The sequence below is a fragment of the Cladophialophora immunda genome (genome assembly GCF_000835495.1).
Source record: "Cladophialophora immunda strain CBS 83496 unplaced genomic scaffold supercont1.3, whole genome shotgun sequence".
Lineage (NCBI taxonomy): Eukaryota > Fungi > Ascomycota > Eurotiomycetes > Chaetothyriales > Herpotrichiellaceae > Cladophialophora > Cladophialophora immunda.
Genome location: NW_015622543.1, coordinates 4,484,302 through 4,505,517, shown reverse-complemented (window position 1 = coordinate 4,505,517; position 21,216 = coordinate 4,484,302). Strand labels below are relative to the sequence as shown.

At 50.4% G+C, this 21,216-nt stretch overlaps 4 protein-coding genes across 4 annotated transcripts; 3 read left to right on the top strand and 1 right to left on the bottom strand.

The window, feature by feature from the left end:
• Positions 1-1,578: 1,578 nt before the first annotated feature.
• Positions 1,579-2,465, bottom strand: PV07_05968 (uncharacterized protein; the record flags this gene model as incomplete). Its single annotated transcript, XM_016392906.1, has 3 exons — positions 1,579-1,830; positions 1,896-1,990; positions 2,198-2,465. 3 exons carry the CDS (start codon positions 2,463-2,465, stop codon positions 1,579-1,581), a joined length of 615 nt encoding a protein of 204 aa, XP_016250425.1.
• A 1,858-nt stretch (positions 2,466-4,323) lies between these two features.
• Positions 4,324-6,836, top strand: PV07_05967 (uncharacterized protein; the record flags this gene model as incomplete). The annotated part of the gene is made up of 7 exons (XM_016392905.1): positions 4,324-4,372; positions 4,434-4,809; positions 4,901-4,999; positions 5,067-5,097; positions 5,176-5,228; positions 5,339-5,515; positions 5,882-6,836. 7 exons carry the CDS (start codon positions 4,324-4,326, stop codon positions 6,834-6,836), a joined length of 1,740 nt encoding a protein of 579 aa, XP_016250424.1.
• A 3,571-nt stretch (positions 6,837-10,407) lies between these two features.
• On the top strand, positions 10,408-11,481 carry PV07_05966 (uncharacterized protein; the record flags this gene model as incomplete). The annotated part of the gene is made up of 1 exon (XM_016392904.1): positions 10,408-11,481. The coding sequence occupies one exon, from the start codon at positions 10,408-10,410 to the stop codon at positions 11,479-11,481; it is 1,074 nt and encodes a 357-aa protein (XP_016250423.1).
• A 583-nt stretch (positions 11,482-12,064) lies between these two features.
• PV07_05965 (acetoacetate-CoA ligase) lies at positions 12,065-14,695 on the top strand (the record flags this gene model as incomplete). The annotated part of the gene is made up of 9 exons (XM_016392903.1): positions 12,065-12,316; positions 12,373-13,026; positions 13,086-13,121; positions 13,192-13,272; positions 13,336-13,460; positions 13,537-13,601; positions 13,661-13,810; positions 13,875-14,178; positions 14,260-14,695. 9 exons carry the CDS (start codon positions 12,065-12,067, stop codon positions 14,693-14,695), a joined length of 2,103 nt encoding a protein of 700 aa, XP_016250422.1.
• Between the last annotated feature and the right edge of the window lie 6,521 nt (positions 14,696-21,216).

The window sequence follows — 21,216 nt, the reverse complement described above, 5'->3', positions numbered from 1 at the left end:
GGAAGTCTGCATGGGATAACTTCGAGTTTCGCAAACATGAAGTGCTGCAAGTGTTTTGTGGCAAGGCCGATTACTCCGAGATTGCTCTGATTGGCAAGCTCACTGCAGTTTTGAAGAATGGCAATCAAGTCGTCACCGAGTTCATTGCCCAGATAAAATTTGCAGGAGACGTGCAACAGAGTCCAGAAGGGGTTTTGTACAAAGTTTGGGGTGTAAGTAAATCATGCCTTGCGGTCGTTTCTGGCTCCTTCGACTTGGATTGTGAGGTGGCTAACGACATGTTCAGGACAGTGCACCGTGGATCAAAGCCATGCAGAAATGAAAAGTCTAGACCATTTTCGGCCGGCTTGAACACCATGGCACCACCAGCACCAATGAAGGTTCGCCGAGGCAAAGAACCCCGGTTCGGGTCCAAGGAAAATATAGTGACAACAGTGTGCACGGCTATCAAAAACGTGACCTTGCTTAATGTTGGACATTTTCTTTAGTCTCTCAGATGACTGTTAGGGTCCCTTCACTTATCGCAAAGCAAATGCGGTATGCGGAAGTTGGAATATCGGACTCTTCATGTCGCGCTGCATAGGGATACATGCCTACTTAGGACCTAGTATTCACTAATTATGGCAGTGAAGGCAGTAACAAGATACTTCACTACACGGGTGACACTGCAAGGCCTGATATTCAAAACTCTAGTTTTCTTCTCCCTCACAGATAGGTTGAGAATAGTCATGACAACTGTACCTCTATTCATCTTTTCAACTTATGATAACGACTTTCTGAAATTTCGGCCACATCTATTCCACACTACCACCCAAGAGACACAACCACAGGCTACAGCAAGCACCGTCTTCCCAATCTAAAGACGGAGATCCTTCAGAAATGGCATCAAGCAGTGAAGACCAAGCTAAAGACTAGCTCGCGATGGTAAGGACTAATGGCGCACGCTTGAAGAGGAAACCCTGATCATGAACTACAGTGCGACTGGTACATCGAAGTCACCATGAAAGCCGGAGCATCCCCTAGGACTCTCGAGTGGTTGGAAAAGACGCAGACCAAGGGTGAGTGTTCGCTCAACGCCGAGAAGCGAGTCTGGGCTCACAAACACGATGGTACAGTCAAGGAAAACATGCGGGCCGAGAACGAGTGGAAATGAAAACGAAATCAACTTGAAACTGCCCTCACCACAATCACTCGGCGACTTGATGCCATTAAAGCCATGATGAACAAGGAAAGTCTCACTTCAGAAGAAATCAAAGAGCTTCTAGGAGAACTGGCGGATATGCAAGAAGCTCATAGGAATCGACAACGAAAATCAGCGGAGGAAGATAGGAAGGCCGTGAGTCTGCGGCTCGAGCCTGCATGGCGGAATTTCAATGCTAGTACTACCTCTTGAATTAGGTGCCGCAAGACATCGGCGATGCACTTAACAAGACAACACATGGCACCAATGGTGGAGCTGAAACATCTTCTACCCAGGACGGAACAGAATCAAGAGTCAGTGCAGGAGCGCTGCCATCAGAGAACACCATTCTCTTCAAGGCTCAAGCCATCAGCTCCGAGCGTTCAAGGAGAGTGTATTCAGACTTTCACATAGTCCTTTGCCTTTCTGAAATTCTCCTCTCCTCGTTTCTCATTGTCCTTATCATCCATCCTCAGATTCTCGCCAGCGTCAAGACTACAAGTGAGATCACCCTTCTGCGTGGCGACGTTCACCGGGAACGAGACGTGCTCCTCGATCCATTTCCAGATACCATCCTTCTTCCGCAGAATCCCAGTATACCGAAATTTAAAGTCGAAATCATGCCCATCAGTAGTTGTGCCCCAGTAGTGCTGTGTGAAAGAGTGGTCAGCCAGCGACTTTCTTATAGTGGAACGTAGCCAGCGGGAATTAAAACAGAACCTGCCTGGAACATGTTGACAAAGCCCATATCTGGGGATGCGGCGATGACTTCCATGTCCTTGTAGCCGATATGTGATTTTGCATAATACGCTGCGCAATCGGGTTTATGTTAGCTTATGCATGTACAACTGAGTACCTTGCCGTAGGAAGGTGCCATGTGGGAAGTAAGAAACTGCATAACTGACGTCCAATATGGTAAAAATGGTCATGAAAACCTCCACCTAGATAGATCATTCACGGAATTAGTTGACAGTCATAGCCAAAGCGGCAAGTCTATGGAAGGCGACAGCGTCATACGAGGAATCAAACCCATCATATCATAGTACAACACCTGATCACAGTCATAGAATCTGGTTCCTTCCTGGGGCGCCACCGCAAATCGGGTGTCGTTGAAAAGCATCCAGTCGGCATAGTGCTGGAAGATTTCTTCTTCTTCCTTCTTCAGTTCGGGTTTATGGAAAGCGCTCATGGGAAATGACAATGTGGCATGGAGATTGTCCAGGGTGGTCAGGTCACCCAGATAGTGCCACTCGCCGGTGGTTTTCTTGTTTGTAATCGCTGTCATGATGGCGCGAGAGGGACTGTATTGTACTGTACGTTAAATCAATTGAAGGTCAGAACTTAGGGGTAGTTTTCTCTATAACATATGAAGGAGATGGATAACTCAAAGCCTGGGTAGCCTTATAATGAATCCTGATTTCAGTGCGAATAGTCTCCATCCACATTGGTTCTGACTCGGCGTGCTGATCACGCTGCATTCTGCCTTTGGCTGGATATGTGTGTTTCGGCGAGCATTTTGACCCGGCCGAGCCTCCCTCCACCAGACCTCCACCCTCTCCAATTGGCAGTCTCCACCATCTCGGATTCCCTCTTTCGCTCGGCCCTCCGGCTTGAGCGGAGCCTTCTTCACAAGACGAGAGGGGCGTTTTTGATGAAAGACTCTTGTGCAGGAAATATACTGTACATGATCACTATTATATGCTATGCCAAGGGTGGTGACACTTTCACAATCAACCCTTAGCAATGGCATCTTTCGAGCGTCTCGTGCGGTTCGAGTCCACAGATGGCAATGTTTACTATGGTGAGGCGTCTGATCAGGCACCCGGCGCAACCGTCGATAATGTCAACCTCCCTATCTATGACAATCCTTTTCAATCAGATATGCGACTGTCAGGGGCGACGAAAAATGTGGCAAAAACCTTGAGTCCCATTCCCCACGCGAGCCATATCTACGGGGTAGGCTTGAATTACAAGGCTCATGCAGCAGAAGCAAATGTGAGGCCAGATGAAAAGGTATCAGCCTGGACATGAGGTGTTGAACTGTCACAGTTGCCTACCCCGGACTATCCTATGATCTTTTCCAAGCCAGTTGATGCTCTCGCTGGCCCGTTCGAGGAAATTCCAATCGACAAGGAATGCACACTAATGGACTACGAGGTATGTTGAAATGGTCGCAATGCGAACTGCCCATCATTCTTGACGCGAACTAATAGCAAGTATTTATGTAGGGAGAACTTTGTGTGATCATTGGCAAAGACTGCAAAAATATTAGGCCAGATGAAGACCCGATGGATTATGTCCTCGGGTACTGTGTCGGAAACGACGTATCGTCCAGATATTGGCAAATGCCAGAACGTGCTGGACAAGCTGGCTACGCAAAAGGCTTTGATAAGTTTGCTCCGATCGGGCCCGTGCTGGTCTCTCCCAAGGCCTTGCCAGACATTGGTAACCTCCGAATGACCACCAAAGTGAATGGCGAGCAGAGACAGACGACCTTGTTAAACGATTTGATATTCGATGTCCCTACGCTTGTCAGGCATTTGAGCAGGGCAATGACTTTGAGAAAGTTCACGGTCATTTTGACAGGAACCCCCAGTGGGGTGGGAGCTTTGATGAAGCCTCCCGGGTGGCTACAGGATGGCGACACGGTAACCATTGAGATTGAACAGATTGGGAAGATTAGCAACAAGATGAAATTCTTGTAGAGGGCAATGTGAGCTTGATCTAGAAGTAGAACCAGGGGCCAGACGTAGAACAATCACAAACACCCGGACTTGGTGATGGAAGAGCATTTGCCATTATTACATCGAGATTAGAGCTGCAATTTGAATTTCGAGCCCCGATGCAGCAAGATACTCTGCCGATTGGACTGCCTGATGGGCAATGGGTTTGAGACGACCTACACTACGGATTCGCCAAAGATATTCATTGGAGCCGGTAAAATTCCTGGGTGTGAAATGCCGGATGGCAATTTCCCGAAAGAATGATGAATCCCACGAAACTCCTCCATTGGGCGTTTTGTTCACACACATAAATGATAAATGGTCCTGACACGAGTTAACAACCTTCATTAGGTAGACGAGGCCGTGTCCATATTGAAAAACTGCTCCAGCCTGCCTGCCACCTTTGAAGTCAGTACAGTCATGAACCAACTTCTTAAAGGCGTCGCAGTAATAACTGGCGCCGGATCTGGTAAATATTAAAAACTTTGCATTGTTGATAGTACTCGTCACTTGATTGACTTGTTATTCAGGAATCGGAAAGGCCACAAGCATAGCATTTGCTCGAAACGGTGTGACGAAGCTCGCGCTCGCTGACATTGACGAGGCGGGCTTAAAGTCGACTGAAAAGGCCGTTGCTGCTCTCAACAAGGATGTGGAGGTTCTCCTAGTAACGATGGATGTCTCGATCGAGCAATCAGTGATCCAAGGAATACAACAAGTCGTCATTCGCTTTGGCCGGATTGATATCGCCGTCAACAACGCTGGCTTCGGTGGCCCGATTGCACCATCGGTTGACATTTCTTCTGAAGACTTCCGCAGAGTCATCGACACCAATATGATTGGCTTGTGGATGTGTCAACGAGAAGAGATCAAACAACTACTCCGACAAGACGTGGTGGAAGTCCGGTAGGTGACAAGTCGCCATTCCTCGAAGTCCCGTTGAACGGCACACAGCAGGTGTGTGACAGGACGAATGCTAAGATTGGAATCTGGACAGAACTGGTGTATGGAGTCGAGGCATCATTGTAAACATGTCGTCGACCTTTGGCCTCACCGCGCCATCTCAGTCCACACCAGCAGCGCCTTATTGCACGAGGTGGGTTCCCCTACTCTTCTACGCTGATCAAAAATTTTGACAATCTGTTAATACTTTTGTAACATAGCAAACATGGTATTATAGCGATCACTAAAAATGTGAGTTAACACCTACTGTGTATATGTGTATATGGGTATCCGACGCAACTATTACTAACAGCCGTATGATATATGTAGGATGCAAATACATATTCAAAAGACGGCATTCGAATCAATGCCATCTGTCCTGGGTAAGTCCTAAGAATTTCTGTCTTTGTTTCTATGGACAACAGACCATTCCCTTCCCACATGCCTGCTACGCTCACGGCTCGCTAACTGATGACCGCAACTGTACATAAAGCTACGTAAACACAGACCACATGCGGGCGACTGTATCCGATTCAGAAATCATGCGTGCCGAAATGGCAAAGGTGCCGATGCGCCGCTTTGCCGAGCCTGAAGAGATAGCAGATGCAATTTGTTTTTTGGCGTCTCCGATGAGCAGTTTCATGAGTGGTGCGAGTCTGGTTGTTGACGGGTAAGTGCAGGTTCCATCTGTATATAAACTGTCACACCTGAAAAAGAGGGACAGACACTTACAAACTTACTACTTAGTGGATATACTTCGCAATGATTGCTGGCGCCGCCGTAGTGACTAGTCAGGGGAAAGTAGATAGTAGATACTGGAGCGAATAGTTCATAGTTCGTCGTCGATAGTCCGCCTTGGACCTTCGGGGGCCGGCTTAGATGGATCATGGCCGATCATATCCGGTAATAGTCAAGAGGTCATGATGCTTAAAGACATGCTACGATCGCTTCTTCAGTACCTTAGTATTAAAAAGTATCATTAACCAATCATGAACTCTAACATAGTCAATATGGAAAATCACACCCGCACCCACAGAGCACTGCCCGTCGGTGCTCTAGCAGCAATCCCGACTTTCTTCCACCCCCAAACCGAGGACCTCGACCTACCCAGTCTCCGAACCCACGTAAAGATGCTCGCGGAAGCAGGCATTGCAGGCCTGGTAGTTCTAGGATCGAACGGAGAAGCACCACACCTCAGCCGCGACGAACGCGTCACCGTGACTTCGACAGTGCGCCAGACCCTACAAGACGCAGGGTTGGCTCACATTCCAATCATAGTGGGCGCATCCGACGCGTCAGTCAAAGGAACAGTCGCACTATGTCGCGACGCCCTCCGCGCTGGCGGCGACTTCGTCCTCGTCCTTCCGCCCAGTTACTTCCGCGGCGCCATGAGTCGGGAAACCATCACCGACTTCTACACGCGCGTGGCGGACGAAACGCCGCTCCCGTTGCTCGTCTACAGTTTTCCCGCTGTGTCGGCCGGTATTGAGATGGACTCGGATCTGATCATCTCGGTCTCGCGCCATCCGAATGTCGTCGGGGCAAAGTTCACCTGTGGCGATACGGGCAAGTTGGCCCGGGTAGCGCGAGCCATGGACGCGATGACTCCCAACACCACCGACCCTGGTTCTGGGTCTGGCTACGTGTGCTACGGCGGGCTTCTGGACTTTGGTCTGATGGCACTGGTTGCCGGCGGGTCTGGGTTTATTGCTGGCGGAGCCAATATCTTGCCGCGAGCATCCGTACGCTTGTGTGAGAATTTTAGGGCGAAGGAGTTTGAAAAGGCCATGGAGCTTCAGAGCATTCTCTCGGCTAGTGATTGGCCACACACAAGTGCCGGAATTGCGGGGACAAAGTACATTTTGGAAAGGGTTCATGGATACGGCGGAGGGCCACGTCTTCCACTTCAACGAATGCGAGATGAGAAAATGCAGGACTTGTGGCGGCGCATGGAGGAGGGAGTACGTTTGGAAGCTACGTTTACGGGTTGAACATGCAGACCGTGAAGCTCCAAGCATTTCAGACCAAAAATGCTCTAGGTAAATCCCGCCGATTCACCACAGTAGAAGAGAGTTTAGATTTAGAACCGAATGTTTTCCATCATAACATGTACAGACGTCGTGACTGTTGTGACGACCCTGTATCCTTCTGAAAACTCAGACTCTGATCCTACCTAGGTAGGTACCCAGGTAAACGCTACGTACTATGCATGCAAAGGTGGCGGCCGGTGAGAGTATTCGAACAAGAATGCCGATTGGTGGGTGGCTAGTAGTGGTCTCCACTTTCATATGATTCGTCCACTGTTCGATGCTCGGCCAGTCATTGTTTGCCAGTCGGCGAACCGGTCCACTCGTTTAGCCGGCCGAAGCCAAATGCCAGCAGATGTGAAAGTACCTACATAGTTTTCTCCTTTCTCACTCGCAAGACCTAAGGAACAAAGATAAGGATCACTGACGAGTTGTGACTCCGGAACCTTGTGAGGTACACCATACTCCTACTCCGTACCAGCTACAGCTACAGCAACCGCAACACTATTGCACGACCCTAGACCCTGCAATTTAGAAGCGACAATCTAACCAGCATTGCTCCAGCCAGGCAAGCAGTTGACCTTGTATGCTCCTAGCGTCAATTCCCCACGGGGTCAATCCCGGCAGGTAGGTGGCATATAACTACATATAACCCTTTTCACGTCCCGACTTCACGTCCCCTGACCGTCCAGTTTCTGAATTCAGACAGCTACCCCTTCTCTTCGTATTTCGACTATAAGCCCAAGATGACCGCTTCACTACACTCGGAGCTGGAAGTCCCAGTCCAGGTGGTGGATCAACCGCGGGAACAGGATAAGGACAGGGACAGGAATGCCGTCGGGCGAACGCACGTTGAATATGCCATTGATGGCATTGGCGTGTCGCCGATCGACGAGAGTCAACTTCCAAAGGGATACTACTACAGTCCTCTCTTTGTGGGGTCTTATGCTGTGAGTTGCTAGCAATACTTTCTTTACCTTTACCTTTGTCACGTTGTTTTACCGTTGACGTGGTGTTCACTCTCTTTTGGCCCCGACCCAATCCAATGTAACACGACACTGACAATTACAATTACAATGTATAGGCGAGTGCGTTCGGGTTGATGGCCGGTGTTGGTGCTTTCACTCTCATCGCCCCGAATCTGGGAAAGGTCTATGTGGACATTGGCGGCCCGGGGACTTCGATAACTTGGGCTGCTATTATATACATCCTCATGTTGGGTGTAGTGAGTGAGTACATTTATCTCCCTATTCATCTATTATTTATGATTCGGAATTCCCCAGCGCCGGTAATTCTGACAAAAGGTATATAGGCACCCTGGTGGGCCGAGTGACTGATCTCTTCGGCCGACGCTGGTTTTTCATCTCTGGTTCAGCTTTGGGTCTGGTTGGCTGCATTGTTTGCGCCAGGGCACAGAACATCCCGACACTTATTGGCGGCATGACACTCGTCGGAGCAGGTAAGTAAGAAACTTGAGCCTTGGGCTCAGCGAATCCAGAAGAAAGAACAAGAAGAGAAAGAAAGGGAAAACACGCTCACTGACGGGCTATTCCAGCTGCCGCCACCCAAGGATCCTTTGCTTTTGTCATCGGCGAACTCGTGCCTATCAAGTATCGCTTCGTCGCAAACGCCGGCTTGTACTTTATCGGAGCCCCTTTCAATGCCTTTGGTGCAAAAACCGGCACGGCCATTGCCAATAACCCCGACATGAGCTGGAGATGGATCTTCTACGTCTTTATTATCATCAATGGTCTGGCCACGTCTTGCTGGTATCTGTTCTACTACCCGCCCACGTTCAAAATGCTGCATCATGGCCGTACGTCCAAGAGGCAATTGATCGCCCATTTCGATTACATTGGGTTCATCCTCTTCACAGCAGGCGTTACTCTGCTCATGTTGGGCTTGAATTGGGGAGGTTCTCTCTATGGTGAGTTTCAGTCTCGACTCTCTGCGACCGCTCTTCGTTTGTACGAGTCTCTGATTAACTAACCCTCTTCTGATTACAGCCTGGGACGGTGCTCATGTGTTATGTGCACTTGTCATCGGTGCCGCGTGCATGATCGCCTTTTTTGTGTATGAGTGGTTTGCTTCTCCCAGAGAGCCTTATGTGCCGTTGCGACTCTTCCGCCGGCGCCAATACATTGCCGTGTGCATCACAGTGACAGTGGTTGCCATGGCTTACTATGGTTTCAGGTGAGATCCGGACTCTTCCAGTACCGATTTTATGGACTGCTAAGACCGAGACTGACCCTACCACAAGTATCATTTGGCCAACAATGGTGGAAACACTCTACCCAGCGTCTCCTTCCCTCCTTGGATGGAAATTCTGCGCTGCCAGCGGTATGATCACCTTCGGCGACTTCGTCGGCCTAGCAGTCGCCTCGTATATTCGACACTTGAGGTACTTCATGGTCGTGTGCATGGTGATTGGCACCGCATTCACAGGCGCAGTCGCTGTAGCCACACAGCACAACGAAGCCGTCACCGCGTCGATGCTCGTCATCGGCTGCTTTTTCCTCGGCATTGTGGAGGCAGTATCCCTGACGCAGTCGAGCATTGCCATTGACAAACAGGACGACATCGGCCTTGCAGTGGGCTTCGCTGCGTCTTTCCGCTCGTTAGGCGGCGCGCTCGCCTCAACCATCTATTCCACCATTCTTGCAAACCGCTTGAAAACCACCATCCCGGCGCTGGTTCCAGCGGCCGTGGTGCAAGCTGGGCTTCCGGTGACTGAGGTACCGGCTCTGCTTCAAGTGCTTCAAGGCCTGTTGCCTGCCTCGAGTGTTCCGGGCTTGACTGAGCGGATCCTTGCTATCGGGCTGGACGCTTATCAGACGGCGAATGCTCAAGCGTATCGGACGTGCTTTCTAACTAGTATCGCGTTTTGTGCGCTGGGAACTATTGGGTCTTGGTTTTGTCCAGATCTTAATCCCGAGACGGCGCATTTGGTGGCCAAGGAGCTTCACAAGAAGTCGGAAGAGAAGAAGTTGGAAGAGACTTCATGGGAGTCTGCTTGAAGCTGCCGAGACGGGGTTCAATAGGTCAAACTGAGTGAATGCACGAAAGAATGTATCAGCCAGATGGGAGGTCTCGTGTAGATATCAAGTTTGCAATCGCTGTGCCCGACTGCTGTGTACATGTTTGGGGCACGATATTCACTGTTATATGCCAGAGGAGGTGCGTAGGTGTAGCACTGTTCCGAAAATGAGACTCTCTGGTACAGCTTCTCAGTAGATAAGTTTATACCGCCTTGACTGTACAATGTTCATTGTTCCGGAACCAGGATACTGCATGCTCGGGTCTTTTTACCTGGCATGTGAGTTTCAATACTGTTCCGCTTATCCAATTAAAGTCTGGTATGCTGCATGCAAGCTACAAGCTTGCAGATCGGTATTATATATAATATATCAAGCCAACAGAGCCCTCAGCTAAACTTAGTCTTCAATGTTCATATATTTATTATTTCAATCTCACACCTCGCATTGAGCTTTAGCCACCACTGTAAATGTACCCATAACACCCCAACTATTCAATCATGACCAGCATCGACGTGGCAAGAAGTCGCCTCCCTCACGAGGGATTTGCGGGTCAAACGGCCATCATAACAGGCGGATGCTCCGGGATTGGTCTCTGCACAGCCCGCCTCATCCATGAACTCGGAGGGAATGTCATGATGGGCGATATCCATCCACCCTCCGCTGCCGATTCAGCATGGATGTCGAAGTCGATGTCGCAGTTTCAGGGCATAAGCGAGAATCTCCACGTCCCACGTTACGAGTACTGTGACGTGACTCAATGGAGCTCCGTTTGTTCGCTGTTTGAGAAGGCGTTCTCGACGTTTGGAAGAATCGACATTGTTCTCGTGAATGCCGGCGTCAATGATGTGGGAGATGTCTTTTTTTCAACGGACGACCCTGGAACCTCTACTTTTACTTCTACTTCTACTTCTTCCCAGCCACCACCACCACCACTACCACAACCACGAGAACCTAATTATAAAACAATCGATGTCAATGTCAAGGGCACGGTGAACACCATCGTTCTCGGGATCCATTATTTGCGACGCAATGCCGATGGGGGAAGCATCGTCCTTACCGCGAGTCTCGCGGGATACTTTGCTACAGAGGGGATGCCCATCTACACGGCTTCAAAACACGGTGAGTTCAACTTCCCACTCAGGACTCGGAGCACGCAACGCGAGGAAGTGATACTAATCATATTCCTAAAAGCTATGGTCGGTCTCCTGCGCGCATTGTCGCCATCAGCGTCCAAACTCGGAGTTACCATGGCCCTTGTTGCTCCCGGGATGACTGAAACGTCTTTACTCGCATCCCTCCCTGGCGTTGATGTGAAGGCAGATACTAATGACGATCTCGAGGTGCTCTGGAAACAAATGCAGGACATGGGGATTCCGTCTCAGAAGCCCGACGTCGTTGCAGACGCGATATGTTATCTGATCAACCAGGGAGCCGCTGCGGCCGGGAAAGGTCTCTTCGTTCAAGGGGGTGAGGTTTTTGACCTGGAAAAGGAACTCGCTGTAGCTAGACCGGATTGGTTGAGCCAGAGGATGGGGTATATGTTGACGGAGAAAGGGGCTGTTTGGAAGTGACACCGTACACGCTCCGTCTCTCTCGAGAGTCTCCGCCTCGTCTTGTTTGATAGGTCACCAAGAGATATCAGGTATTGGGGAGTGATGATAGGAGTAATAGGACTGGAGAATCATTGAGCAGTTAGTGACTAAGCGGGGCGATATCATTGGTGGAAACTATCAGACAAACACTCCCGATTGGTCAAACGGGCCGAGCTTTACCTTTCTCGACCGGAAACCGGAGGCCGGAACGGCTGATCTGTTAGTGGAGCTTGAGGGCTCCAATGCTTTGACGACCGCAACTTCGATGATCGGACCAGGTATGACATTTCCCCGAAGCAATACCTGCAATACCTGGTCCTCTGTAGGTACTCTGGGTGAGTGCCATTCTAGCCATAGCTTGCTTTGCTATTTGCTTTGCTGTTCTTGGCAAAATCGTTCGCTCGCGTGCTCTCTCGACATTTTATTCAGAAGTGCTGAAGCTTCGTTTAAGGACCAACTGATAACAGAGGTGCTTGAAACACACGCAAATACAAATCAGCCAATTCCAAAAGCTCCAATTGCAACCTCCAGCCTGCTATTGACCAACACCAACACCAACACCATGGACGACGCTGGTGATGGTGATGCCAATCCAGTCATATGGGTGCCTTCGAAGAGCGACCTAACAGACTCCTCTCTTGCAAAGTTTCGTGACCTGGTAAATCAACGGTATAACCTCTCTCTGCAAAGCTACAAGGACATCCATAATTGGTCCGTCAACGCAAGCACATCCCAGGATTTCTGGATGTCCGTGTTTGAATTCTTGGATATCGGGGCAACTAAGCTGCCCTCAAGAGTATTTTCCAATATCAGTGTTAGTCACAGGCTATCGTTACTACCTGAGTAGTCTTGCTCACGTTCTGGTGATAGGATACTGGCACTCCCAGCATGTTCCCAAGTCCGATATTCTTCCCGGACGCACAGTTGAACTTTGCCGGCAGCATTTTCAAACACTGTCACCGCGATCCATCTGCAATCGCCATCATCGAGACGACAGAAGGCAGCCTTGACCATCGATCCGTCACTTGGGGGGAGCTTTTCACGCAGGTAGAAACGCTGTCGACTGCAATGCGCAGGGGCGGCGTGAAACGCGGCGATCGAGTTGCCGCAGTCATTTCGGCGTCGAGATTGGCGATTGCTCTGTGTCTGGCCACGCTGTCAATTGGGGCGATATGGTCATCGATATCGCCGGACTTTGGCTCAAAGGGAATTCTCGACCGTATCGTTCAGATCGACCCCAAATTGATCTTCACCGACACCACGGTGTTGTACAATGGAAAGCGCCGGGACCTCAGCGGGACGATTCTGGAATGGGCGCCAGTTGCTGCCCGAGGCCTTTCGCTCGACAGGATCGTCCTCTGCGGCAGAGGTGGTAGCACCAGCACCAGCAGCCCGGATCTTACGACCCAGATTCCAAAGACTCTAGATCTGCGTGATTTCTATACAAAGGGGGAGGGAGGGAAGATGGAATTCGAGCAGATGCCGTTCTCGGCGCCAGCTTTCATATTCTATTCCTCAGGAACAGTGAGTAAGGCTTCAATCAAGTGTTGGGACCATTCATGACTCATGTTTAACTCTTATAGACTGGCGTTCCGAAATGCATTCTCCACAGTGCAGGGGTAAGTCTACGTACTGACTCGCCGTGAACCCTTGAGTGGAATGAAAATGCTCATTACTGACTATCCACAGGGAGTGCTTTTGCAGGTCAAGAAGGATTATGTCCTCCATATCGGTGTCTTGCCCAAAGATATCCTTTTCCAGTACACCACCGTAAGGGCAGATCCATCTTTACCGATTACCGCTTTGTCTACCTTCTAATGGTAATGTCAATAGACTGCATGGATCATGTGGGCTTTTCTCTTGACTGCCATGAGTATCGGAACAACAATAGTTGTCCATGAAGGCTCTCCAGTCTACCCAGACCCTCCTTTTCTCTTGAAGATCATCTCCAAGATAAAGTATGAACCCTCAAGCCCTCTACATTGATGGGAAGGCTGTCATCTGGGTCATTGTCGACGACTGACGACTGCACAGGGTCAGTATTTTTGGAACATCGGCAAAGTACTTAACCGACCTGATGGACAGCAACGTCCGGCCGAGTAAGTTAAAGTGACACTGACCCAATACTCGTGTGGCTTAAAAACTTATAAGTTACTAGGAGACGTGCTTGATCTCTCTGCGTTGAGAAAAGTAACATCGACAGGCTCGGTTCTTCCTTCAGATGTCGCCAAGTGGTTCTACAATCATGGCTTCCCGCCCAAAGTTCAGTTGATCTCTGGCAGCGGAGGAACGGATTGTTCCTGTTCTTGTCAGTCAATTCATTCATCCCCCAACCGTGTACGTACGGGTACTCAATCCTGGTTCTGTTCTAGTCGTTGGCGGCAATGCTTTGACTCCGGTTCGCGCCAATGAGATCTCAGACAAGGCTTTGGGCATGGCAGTCGATATCTTCGATCCTACATCAGTTCGTGGCCAATCACTCGAGGGTACCGATGAATCCGGCGAGCTGGTGTGCAGGGCTCCATTTCCCAGCCAGCCATTGACCTTTTGGGGTCCTGATGGTCTTGAGAAATACAAGGATGCCTATTTCTCGATGTTCGGCCCGGATACCTGGGTGCAAGGAGATTTGATTCGGATCAATCCCCGTACACGAGGTATACAAATGTTGGGACGGTCGTGAGTGCCGCCCCCTGGCTCAATGACTAACGCTCATAAGGTTTTATTGTACAAGCTGACATCTGACATGTACCGACACAGCGACGGGGTACTAAATCCTTCCGGGGTCCGCTTTGGATCTTCGGAGATTTACAACGTTGTACGATTGTTTCCTGAGGTCGAGGACTCTGTGTGTACTGGTCAGCGACGATCGACCGACCGTGACGAGGTAGTCATTCTTTTCCTGAAACTGAAACCCGGGGTGGAAAGAACTGCGGCGCTTCGGACACAGATCAAGGCCAAGATTGGGCAAAGTCTCAGCAAGAGGCATGTTCCAAAGTATGTCTTCTATGTGGATGATATTCCATACTCGAACGTGGGCAAGAAGCTTGAGATCCTCGTCAAGAAGATCATCAGCGGACATAAAGCCGAGTCAACGGTTGTCGCTAATCCGGAGAGCCTACCTTTATATCAGAAGTACTACGACATTGAAAGGGCGGCACAAGAGGAAGACGCAATGCTGCTATCCCGGCTTTGATCTACTTTGGAATGGGAATCCAAGGACAGTGCCCAGAAGAACATATCTCCATTCACCTCTAGATAGAATAGTTTGGAATTCCGTTAGAGATTACTAGGTAGATAAGAGACTATGACGGGTCTGGGTCTGGGTCTACCATAGGCACAGTCGGCCTCGAAAGCGCCTCCTCCAAGCCCCGAATACAGCCTCGAATAAAAGGCCCAAAGATGGACGCGATAACCTGCTTTCCTTGATCATCCACCTCCTCAGCATCCGAAGTCCACGTTACCCTGGTTTCGTTGGCACCGACCCCCGCAGCAGCCAGAGACACAGTGCCATGACCCCCCTTCATCGGCAGACCTGTAGGCTCGAGCATTTCGTAGGAGATTGTGTGGTTTTCCCAGTCGAGGATTCGGAGTTTCTCTTGGATCGAGGTGCCGCTGTAATAGACTGTTCTCACTGCGCCAACTTGGCTGCCGTTGGTGATGCAGGCGTCGATGGTAGGGATCCAGGTCTTGATCGCCCCGAAGCCGCTTAGGATTGCCCATACTTGGTCCACTGGGAAGGGGAGGGTTTTTTGCTCCTCGTGGATCAGCGTCCTGCCCATGGCGGGTGAAGGTATACTGTATTGCTGCAATGATCAATCTCGGTGGAGTGATGACTATGTATGATGCTGTTGTCTTTAGGAGATGGTTTCGTTTTCTGCGTTGTGATATGATGTCAAACCTGGATGCAGAGGTTCTATGCTCGTCACACCTGCACACTCATGCATACCATGCACGCTGTATGTAGAAGTTTGTCTCCACTCTGGTGGAGAGTGCCAGGTGCCAAATGGCCAGAAGTAGCTAGATCGACAATTAAGGTTGTCTACCTACAAATCCGGCCCGGAACATGGAACATTCAACCTCGCCTTCCTCTGCCGAGAAAAAGAGAGACAGATCTTGGCCTCTGCAGCTCAGTTACGGCGAGAGGGAAGACATCCCTTGCTGCCGGCGCCAGGTTTCAATGTACTCGCCGACCGTGCTCCCGTGCTCTCCCCAGCCCGGGCTCCTAGTCGCCGTGAGGAGGTATGCGTATGATTCTTCTGATTGGGCGATTGAAACCAACAGAAGGGCTACTCCTGACTCATGGTTGTTTCTCTCACTTCTGGAGTCTCCGGGTCTTTGGGTCTCTGCAGTCAGCCCAGATCTTCAATTTGCATCGGTGAGAGCAATCCATTCATGCATCCGAAATCAGAGACTAACGCTATTCAGGAATCAAGACACCTTGAACCCCTCCCTGCCTCGATAGTTTCTGGCGGCGCTGGGCCTGTCACGCGACCAGTGGTGACAATGGATGGAGAAATCTTCCATTGACTTGGATTAACTTAGAGCTATCTTCTGAGAGAGAGGAAATCTACTGATTTGAATCAAACTAGAGACTACAAACATGAAGGTCACTTCCAATGAACGGCACATTCACGCAGCGTTGGCTGCGTTGAACACCTACGTTCTGCCTGAGCTTGAGTCGACCACAAGCAAAGAGTCAGCCAGTCTCATTCGAGTGGTTCTTGAGGATGTCTTGAAGCGAACCTCTGGAGGTATACATGTTCTGAAGACCGTGATCAACGATGGCAAGCATCTAGTCGACGAACTTTGCCATACCTTTCCCGATGTGTGCTCACCACCAGTTTCAACAACCGATGAAACAGAAGTCAGAGACTTTGATTCGCTCTCCCAGACCCATGGAATTCTGATCAAAGAGTTGGACTTGATGTGCGCCCGCCTCTCCGAGAGGAAAGCGGACGATGTGCGAGCTGGCGCATTACTTCGAAAAGCCGCAGAGTGGGAATTTGAATATTTGGACAAGCTACGAAATTTGGACTCTCATCCTCCTCCTTCCAATGGCATGGTGAATGGAATTTCAAAGTCCAAAGTGCCTACAGTGAGAAAGACATTGACTCGAGAGCTGCTGGAAGACTGGCTCGTCAGCCAACGTGGACGACCTTTGCGAGTGACTCAGTTCTCTGCCGTTGCCGGTGGGTATTCGAACCAGACATATTTCTGCACCATCGCGATGGACGGCGCTGAGGATGAAGAGTTGGTCATCCGCAAAAGTATTCCAACCGTGATAGCACCTTTTCTCGACCTTGACGAAGAGTTCAAACTCCTGCAGATATTAGAGTCGCAGGGATTTCCGTCGCCCATTCCCAAGGAGATCGCCTTCAAGTTGGACTTTGTCGACGACACCTTCTACACCATGAAAAGGTTACGCGGACGACCTCCTGGAACCCTATTCATGGGCGACGACCAAGTGATCCCCCCTGAGCTGCTCCGAAACATGGCAGATGTTTTGGCCAGGCTACACAACATCACTCTAGAAAAGTTTGCTGGATTCTACAAATCCCGCGGCGCCGGCGATATATCACATGAATCAGTGGAATCTTGTTACAAGCGGAGGCTTCGAGAATTGCGACGCCATCTAGAGATGCACGAGCATTTACCGTCGCTGTCAATCACTTGGCTCTTCCACTGGCTGGAGAACCATGTCCCAGCATGTTCAGACATGGCCGTCATGACCCACGGCGACTTTGACCTTCGAAACATCCTTGTCGACGACCAGAATCAAATCACGGGCGTTGTCGACTGGGAGACGGCCGACCTGGGAGCGCCAGAGGACGATCTGGCTTATCTACGGGCACATCTTCCTGCCTCGGTGGACTGGTCGATCTTCTTGGACCGCTACTATTCCCAAGGCGGGCGCCAGATCCGTCAAGACTACATTCAATTCTGTCAGGTGTGGGGAGTGTTGCGCATGCAGGTGGCCATGAATCGAAAGGTGTATGATCTCCAGACGGGACACTCAAGCGACATTCTATACTTCCATATCCAATCTCGGTTCGCGCCTGGGATGCTTGAGATCGGACTTAGAACTGTCCCTGCAGAACAGTGAACACGGGGAGGGTTGGTCGGGAAACAGAGTACATTTATACATAGTTGAATCTTTCAAATTCCACTTCATGAGAAGTGTAAATCCGTGTAAACGATGGTATACCATTATCGCCGTGTTATATAGAGTGAGCTCAGGAGTACCCTCCCCTTTCAGCACACAAGAGGAAAGCCAGGAATGACTCTCTCCTCAATGGGACAACCCATTCTGAGCTTCAGTGGCCTCGGACACGGCGTTTGTGCAATTGCCCGAGTGCTCTCGGTATCTGAATGCCGATCTAGACGGGTCGCTCTCTCGCTCTCACGCGGAGCCGGACACAGGTATAGCATACCCTCAGAGCATCCTCTCAGCACGGGGTTAGGCTGGCTATTACGGCACGAAGCTTGAATTATTGCAAATAATGTTGCTGTTTGGACGTATTGCCGGATATACACGAGATACACCATCGTGTGTACCTGGTTACTAGTATAACAGAAACAAAGACCGTTCATCCTGTATTTGTCCGCGCATAAGGATGCTCAACACTTGTTCATCTTCGCTGTGAGTGTCTATGAGGTTGTCACTCTGTGTAAGGCAATACCTAACATGGCCCCTGATCGCCTCCTCCCTCAGATCATTGATGATCTCGCACAACAAGAACCCAACCGAATCATATGTGCCATCCCCCAAAATGAGGATATCATGTCCGGAGTCAACGAAATTACCGTGTTGCAACTCTCCAAAGCGATTGATCATGCAGCTTGGTTTCTTGAAAACACGATCGGACGTAGTGAATCGTTCGAGACACTGGCCTATATTGGTCCCCATGACTTGAGATATGCAATTCTCTCTGTGGCGGCCCCCAAAGCAGGATACAAGTCATTCTTTATCTCGCCACGCAACAGTCTTGAGGGACAAACGAGTCTCCTGAAGGCAAAAAAATGCACTCTACTACTAACGCCAGCAACATTACCGGCTGGCGTTGCTGAGGTGCTTCAAATTGCCGGTCCAGGCTTGCAGTTGCGGCATGTCGTTGTCCCTGAGCTCGAGAGCTGGTTACATGTTGATGTCTCTGAAGGGCATCAGCCTTATCCATTCACCAAACGGTTTGAGGATTCCTGCAATGAACCGTACATGGTTATCCATACCTCAGGATCGACAGGTATGACCCTCCTTTGCATCTGTAAATGATCAGAATGGTAAAGCAGTGAGCTGATACGTTTGTCTTTGCAGGAATTCCCAAGCCAATCACTCTTCCGTACAGATACTTTATAAGCTGTGCCGCGTATGTTGAAGACGACTATGAGAACGGAGTAAAGACGTTGCTCTCGTACATGCGAGAAAGACCAGGCAGAATCTTCCATCCCTTTCCCTTCTTCCATGTAAGATTACTCTGTGTACCGTCTAAACAACAACCTCATCGGAACTGATGTTTGCAATCAGGGAGCTGGTATATACCTGTTCTACACATTCAGTCTCTTCCTTAGACAGATCCCCGTTGTTCTCACCCCGAAACCACTTACAGCTGAACTTGCAGACACCTACCATCGCAGCGGAGAGGTAACCTCGAGTTTCCTGCCTCCGTCTATTCTAGACGATATCAGCAAAGACACTTCATTCACACGCAATCTCTCCAAGCTGCAGTTCATCATGGTTTCAGGAGCTCCTCTGTCTCAAACGGTCGGCGACAAGGTCAAGCCGCATACCCGCATTCTGAACTTCATTGGGCAGACAGAATCAGGGATGCTGCCGCATCTCTTCGTGGGAGATGACGACTATATGTACGTGCGATTTTTCACTAGAGCCGGCATGGAGATGCGCCACCGCACAGAAGACCTGTACGAAGCAGTCATTACTCGCCGGGAGGGATGTGAACGCTTTCAACCGGCCTTTGCTGTGTCACCGCAGCTAAACGAGCTCGGGATGAACGATCTCTTCAGCAGGCATCCTGACCCTGCGAAATCCGATCATTGGCTTCACCGCGGTCGCGCCGACGACATCATCGTGCTGGATAACGGCGAAAAGGTCAATCCGACGTCCATGGAGCAGACCATCGCCACGCACCCGAAGGTGAAGACGGTCATGATCGTGGGCGAAGGCCGGTTTCAGGTCGCTGCTCTGATTGAAACAACAACAGCAGCAGCAGAAGCAGACATGGATCTATCCCTGCCTTCTAGCCGCGTGGCGTTCATCGAACAGCTCTGGCCGCTTGTCGAGCAGGCTAATGCCGAAATCCCTGCTCATGGTCGACTCACAAAGGAGTTGGTGCTCTTTGTTGAGCCTGACCGGCCCTTGTTGAGGACTTCCAAGGGCACTCTTCAGCGACGAGCCAGCGCACGGTCCTATCTCAAGGAACTCAACAGTGCATACCAGGCGTTAGAGGAAAGCTCTGGCTCTGCATTCGTTTCTACCACTATAGATCTCGACAAGGGAGATGTGGATATACAATCCGATCTTCGAGATCTCTTGGAGAATATCACCGGGTTGAAACCCTCTGGCGATGCCGATTTCTTCGCGCACGGCATGGACTCCCTCCTCGCGCTGAAGGTGTTTCGCGCTCTCAAACAGTCCTTGTCCCAGTATCCAGAAGTAGTCAAAAGACTTTACTCAAGCTTGATCTACAATCATCCAACCGTGGAGACACTGGCACAAGCTCTATCTGGTCTACGAAAGAGTGCAAAACCCGCTGGAAGAACTGGCAGTGCCACCACTCAGGGTACGACAGAGGACGAACAGCAGCGTCGAGACAAGATTCGCAAAACGATAGAAAGATATGCCACCACCACCAGCCCGCCACCTCGCACTCCATCTGATCAGTGCCAGAGTGCCGTGAGTGCCGCGAGTGCTCAGATGCAAATGTTGTATCCCTCACGCTGCTCGCCGTCGGGTCGGCATGTCCTCTTGACCGGAACAACAGGCGGCTTTGGCACCTACATTCTTGCAGCTCTGCTTTCCGACCCATCAATCTCACACATCTACTGCCTCAATCGCTCCGCCGACGCCAAAGAACGACAAATTGCAGCACACGAATATCACGCACTCATCTCACCTCTTGATCCCCCATCCCGCGTCCGCGTAACTTTCTACCAGGTAGATTTCTCGCGCGAGAACCTGAATCTAAGTCCAGAGGTGTACAATCATCTCCTCACCCACACTACTGATATCATCCACAACGCATGGACCGTCAACTTCAATCAAAGCCTCGCATCATTCGCACCGACCATGCTCTCTGGCCTACGAAGTCTCATTGATCTGGCCATCCGCGCCCGCGCTCCAGGGCCACACAAATCACGGTTCACATTCATATCGAGCCTGGGCACGATGGTTCGGTGGAAAGCCGCCGGGCGCTCTGGGGCCGCATCAGAAGAAATAAATCATGACATCGACGTCGTTGAGAGAATGGGTTACGCCGAGTCGAAATACGTGGCTGAGCATATTCTCGCTGACGCCGCCAGAACGCACGGTTTACACGTCAATATTGTCCGCGTGGGGCAGATCGCTGGGCCGGTCAAGTCAGGCGAGCGAGGATGCTGGAATCGAGCAGAGTGGTTGCCGAGATTGATTGCTAGTTCTGCAGAGTTGGGCATGTTGCCGGACAGCTTGGGGGCGAATGAAATCATTGATTGGACTCCTAT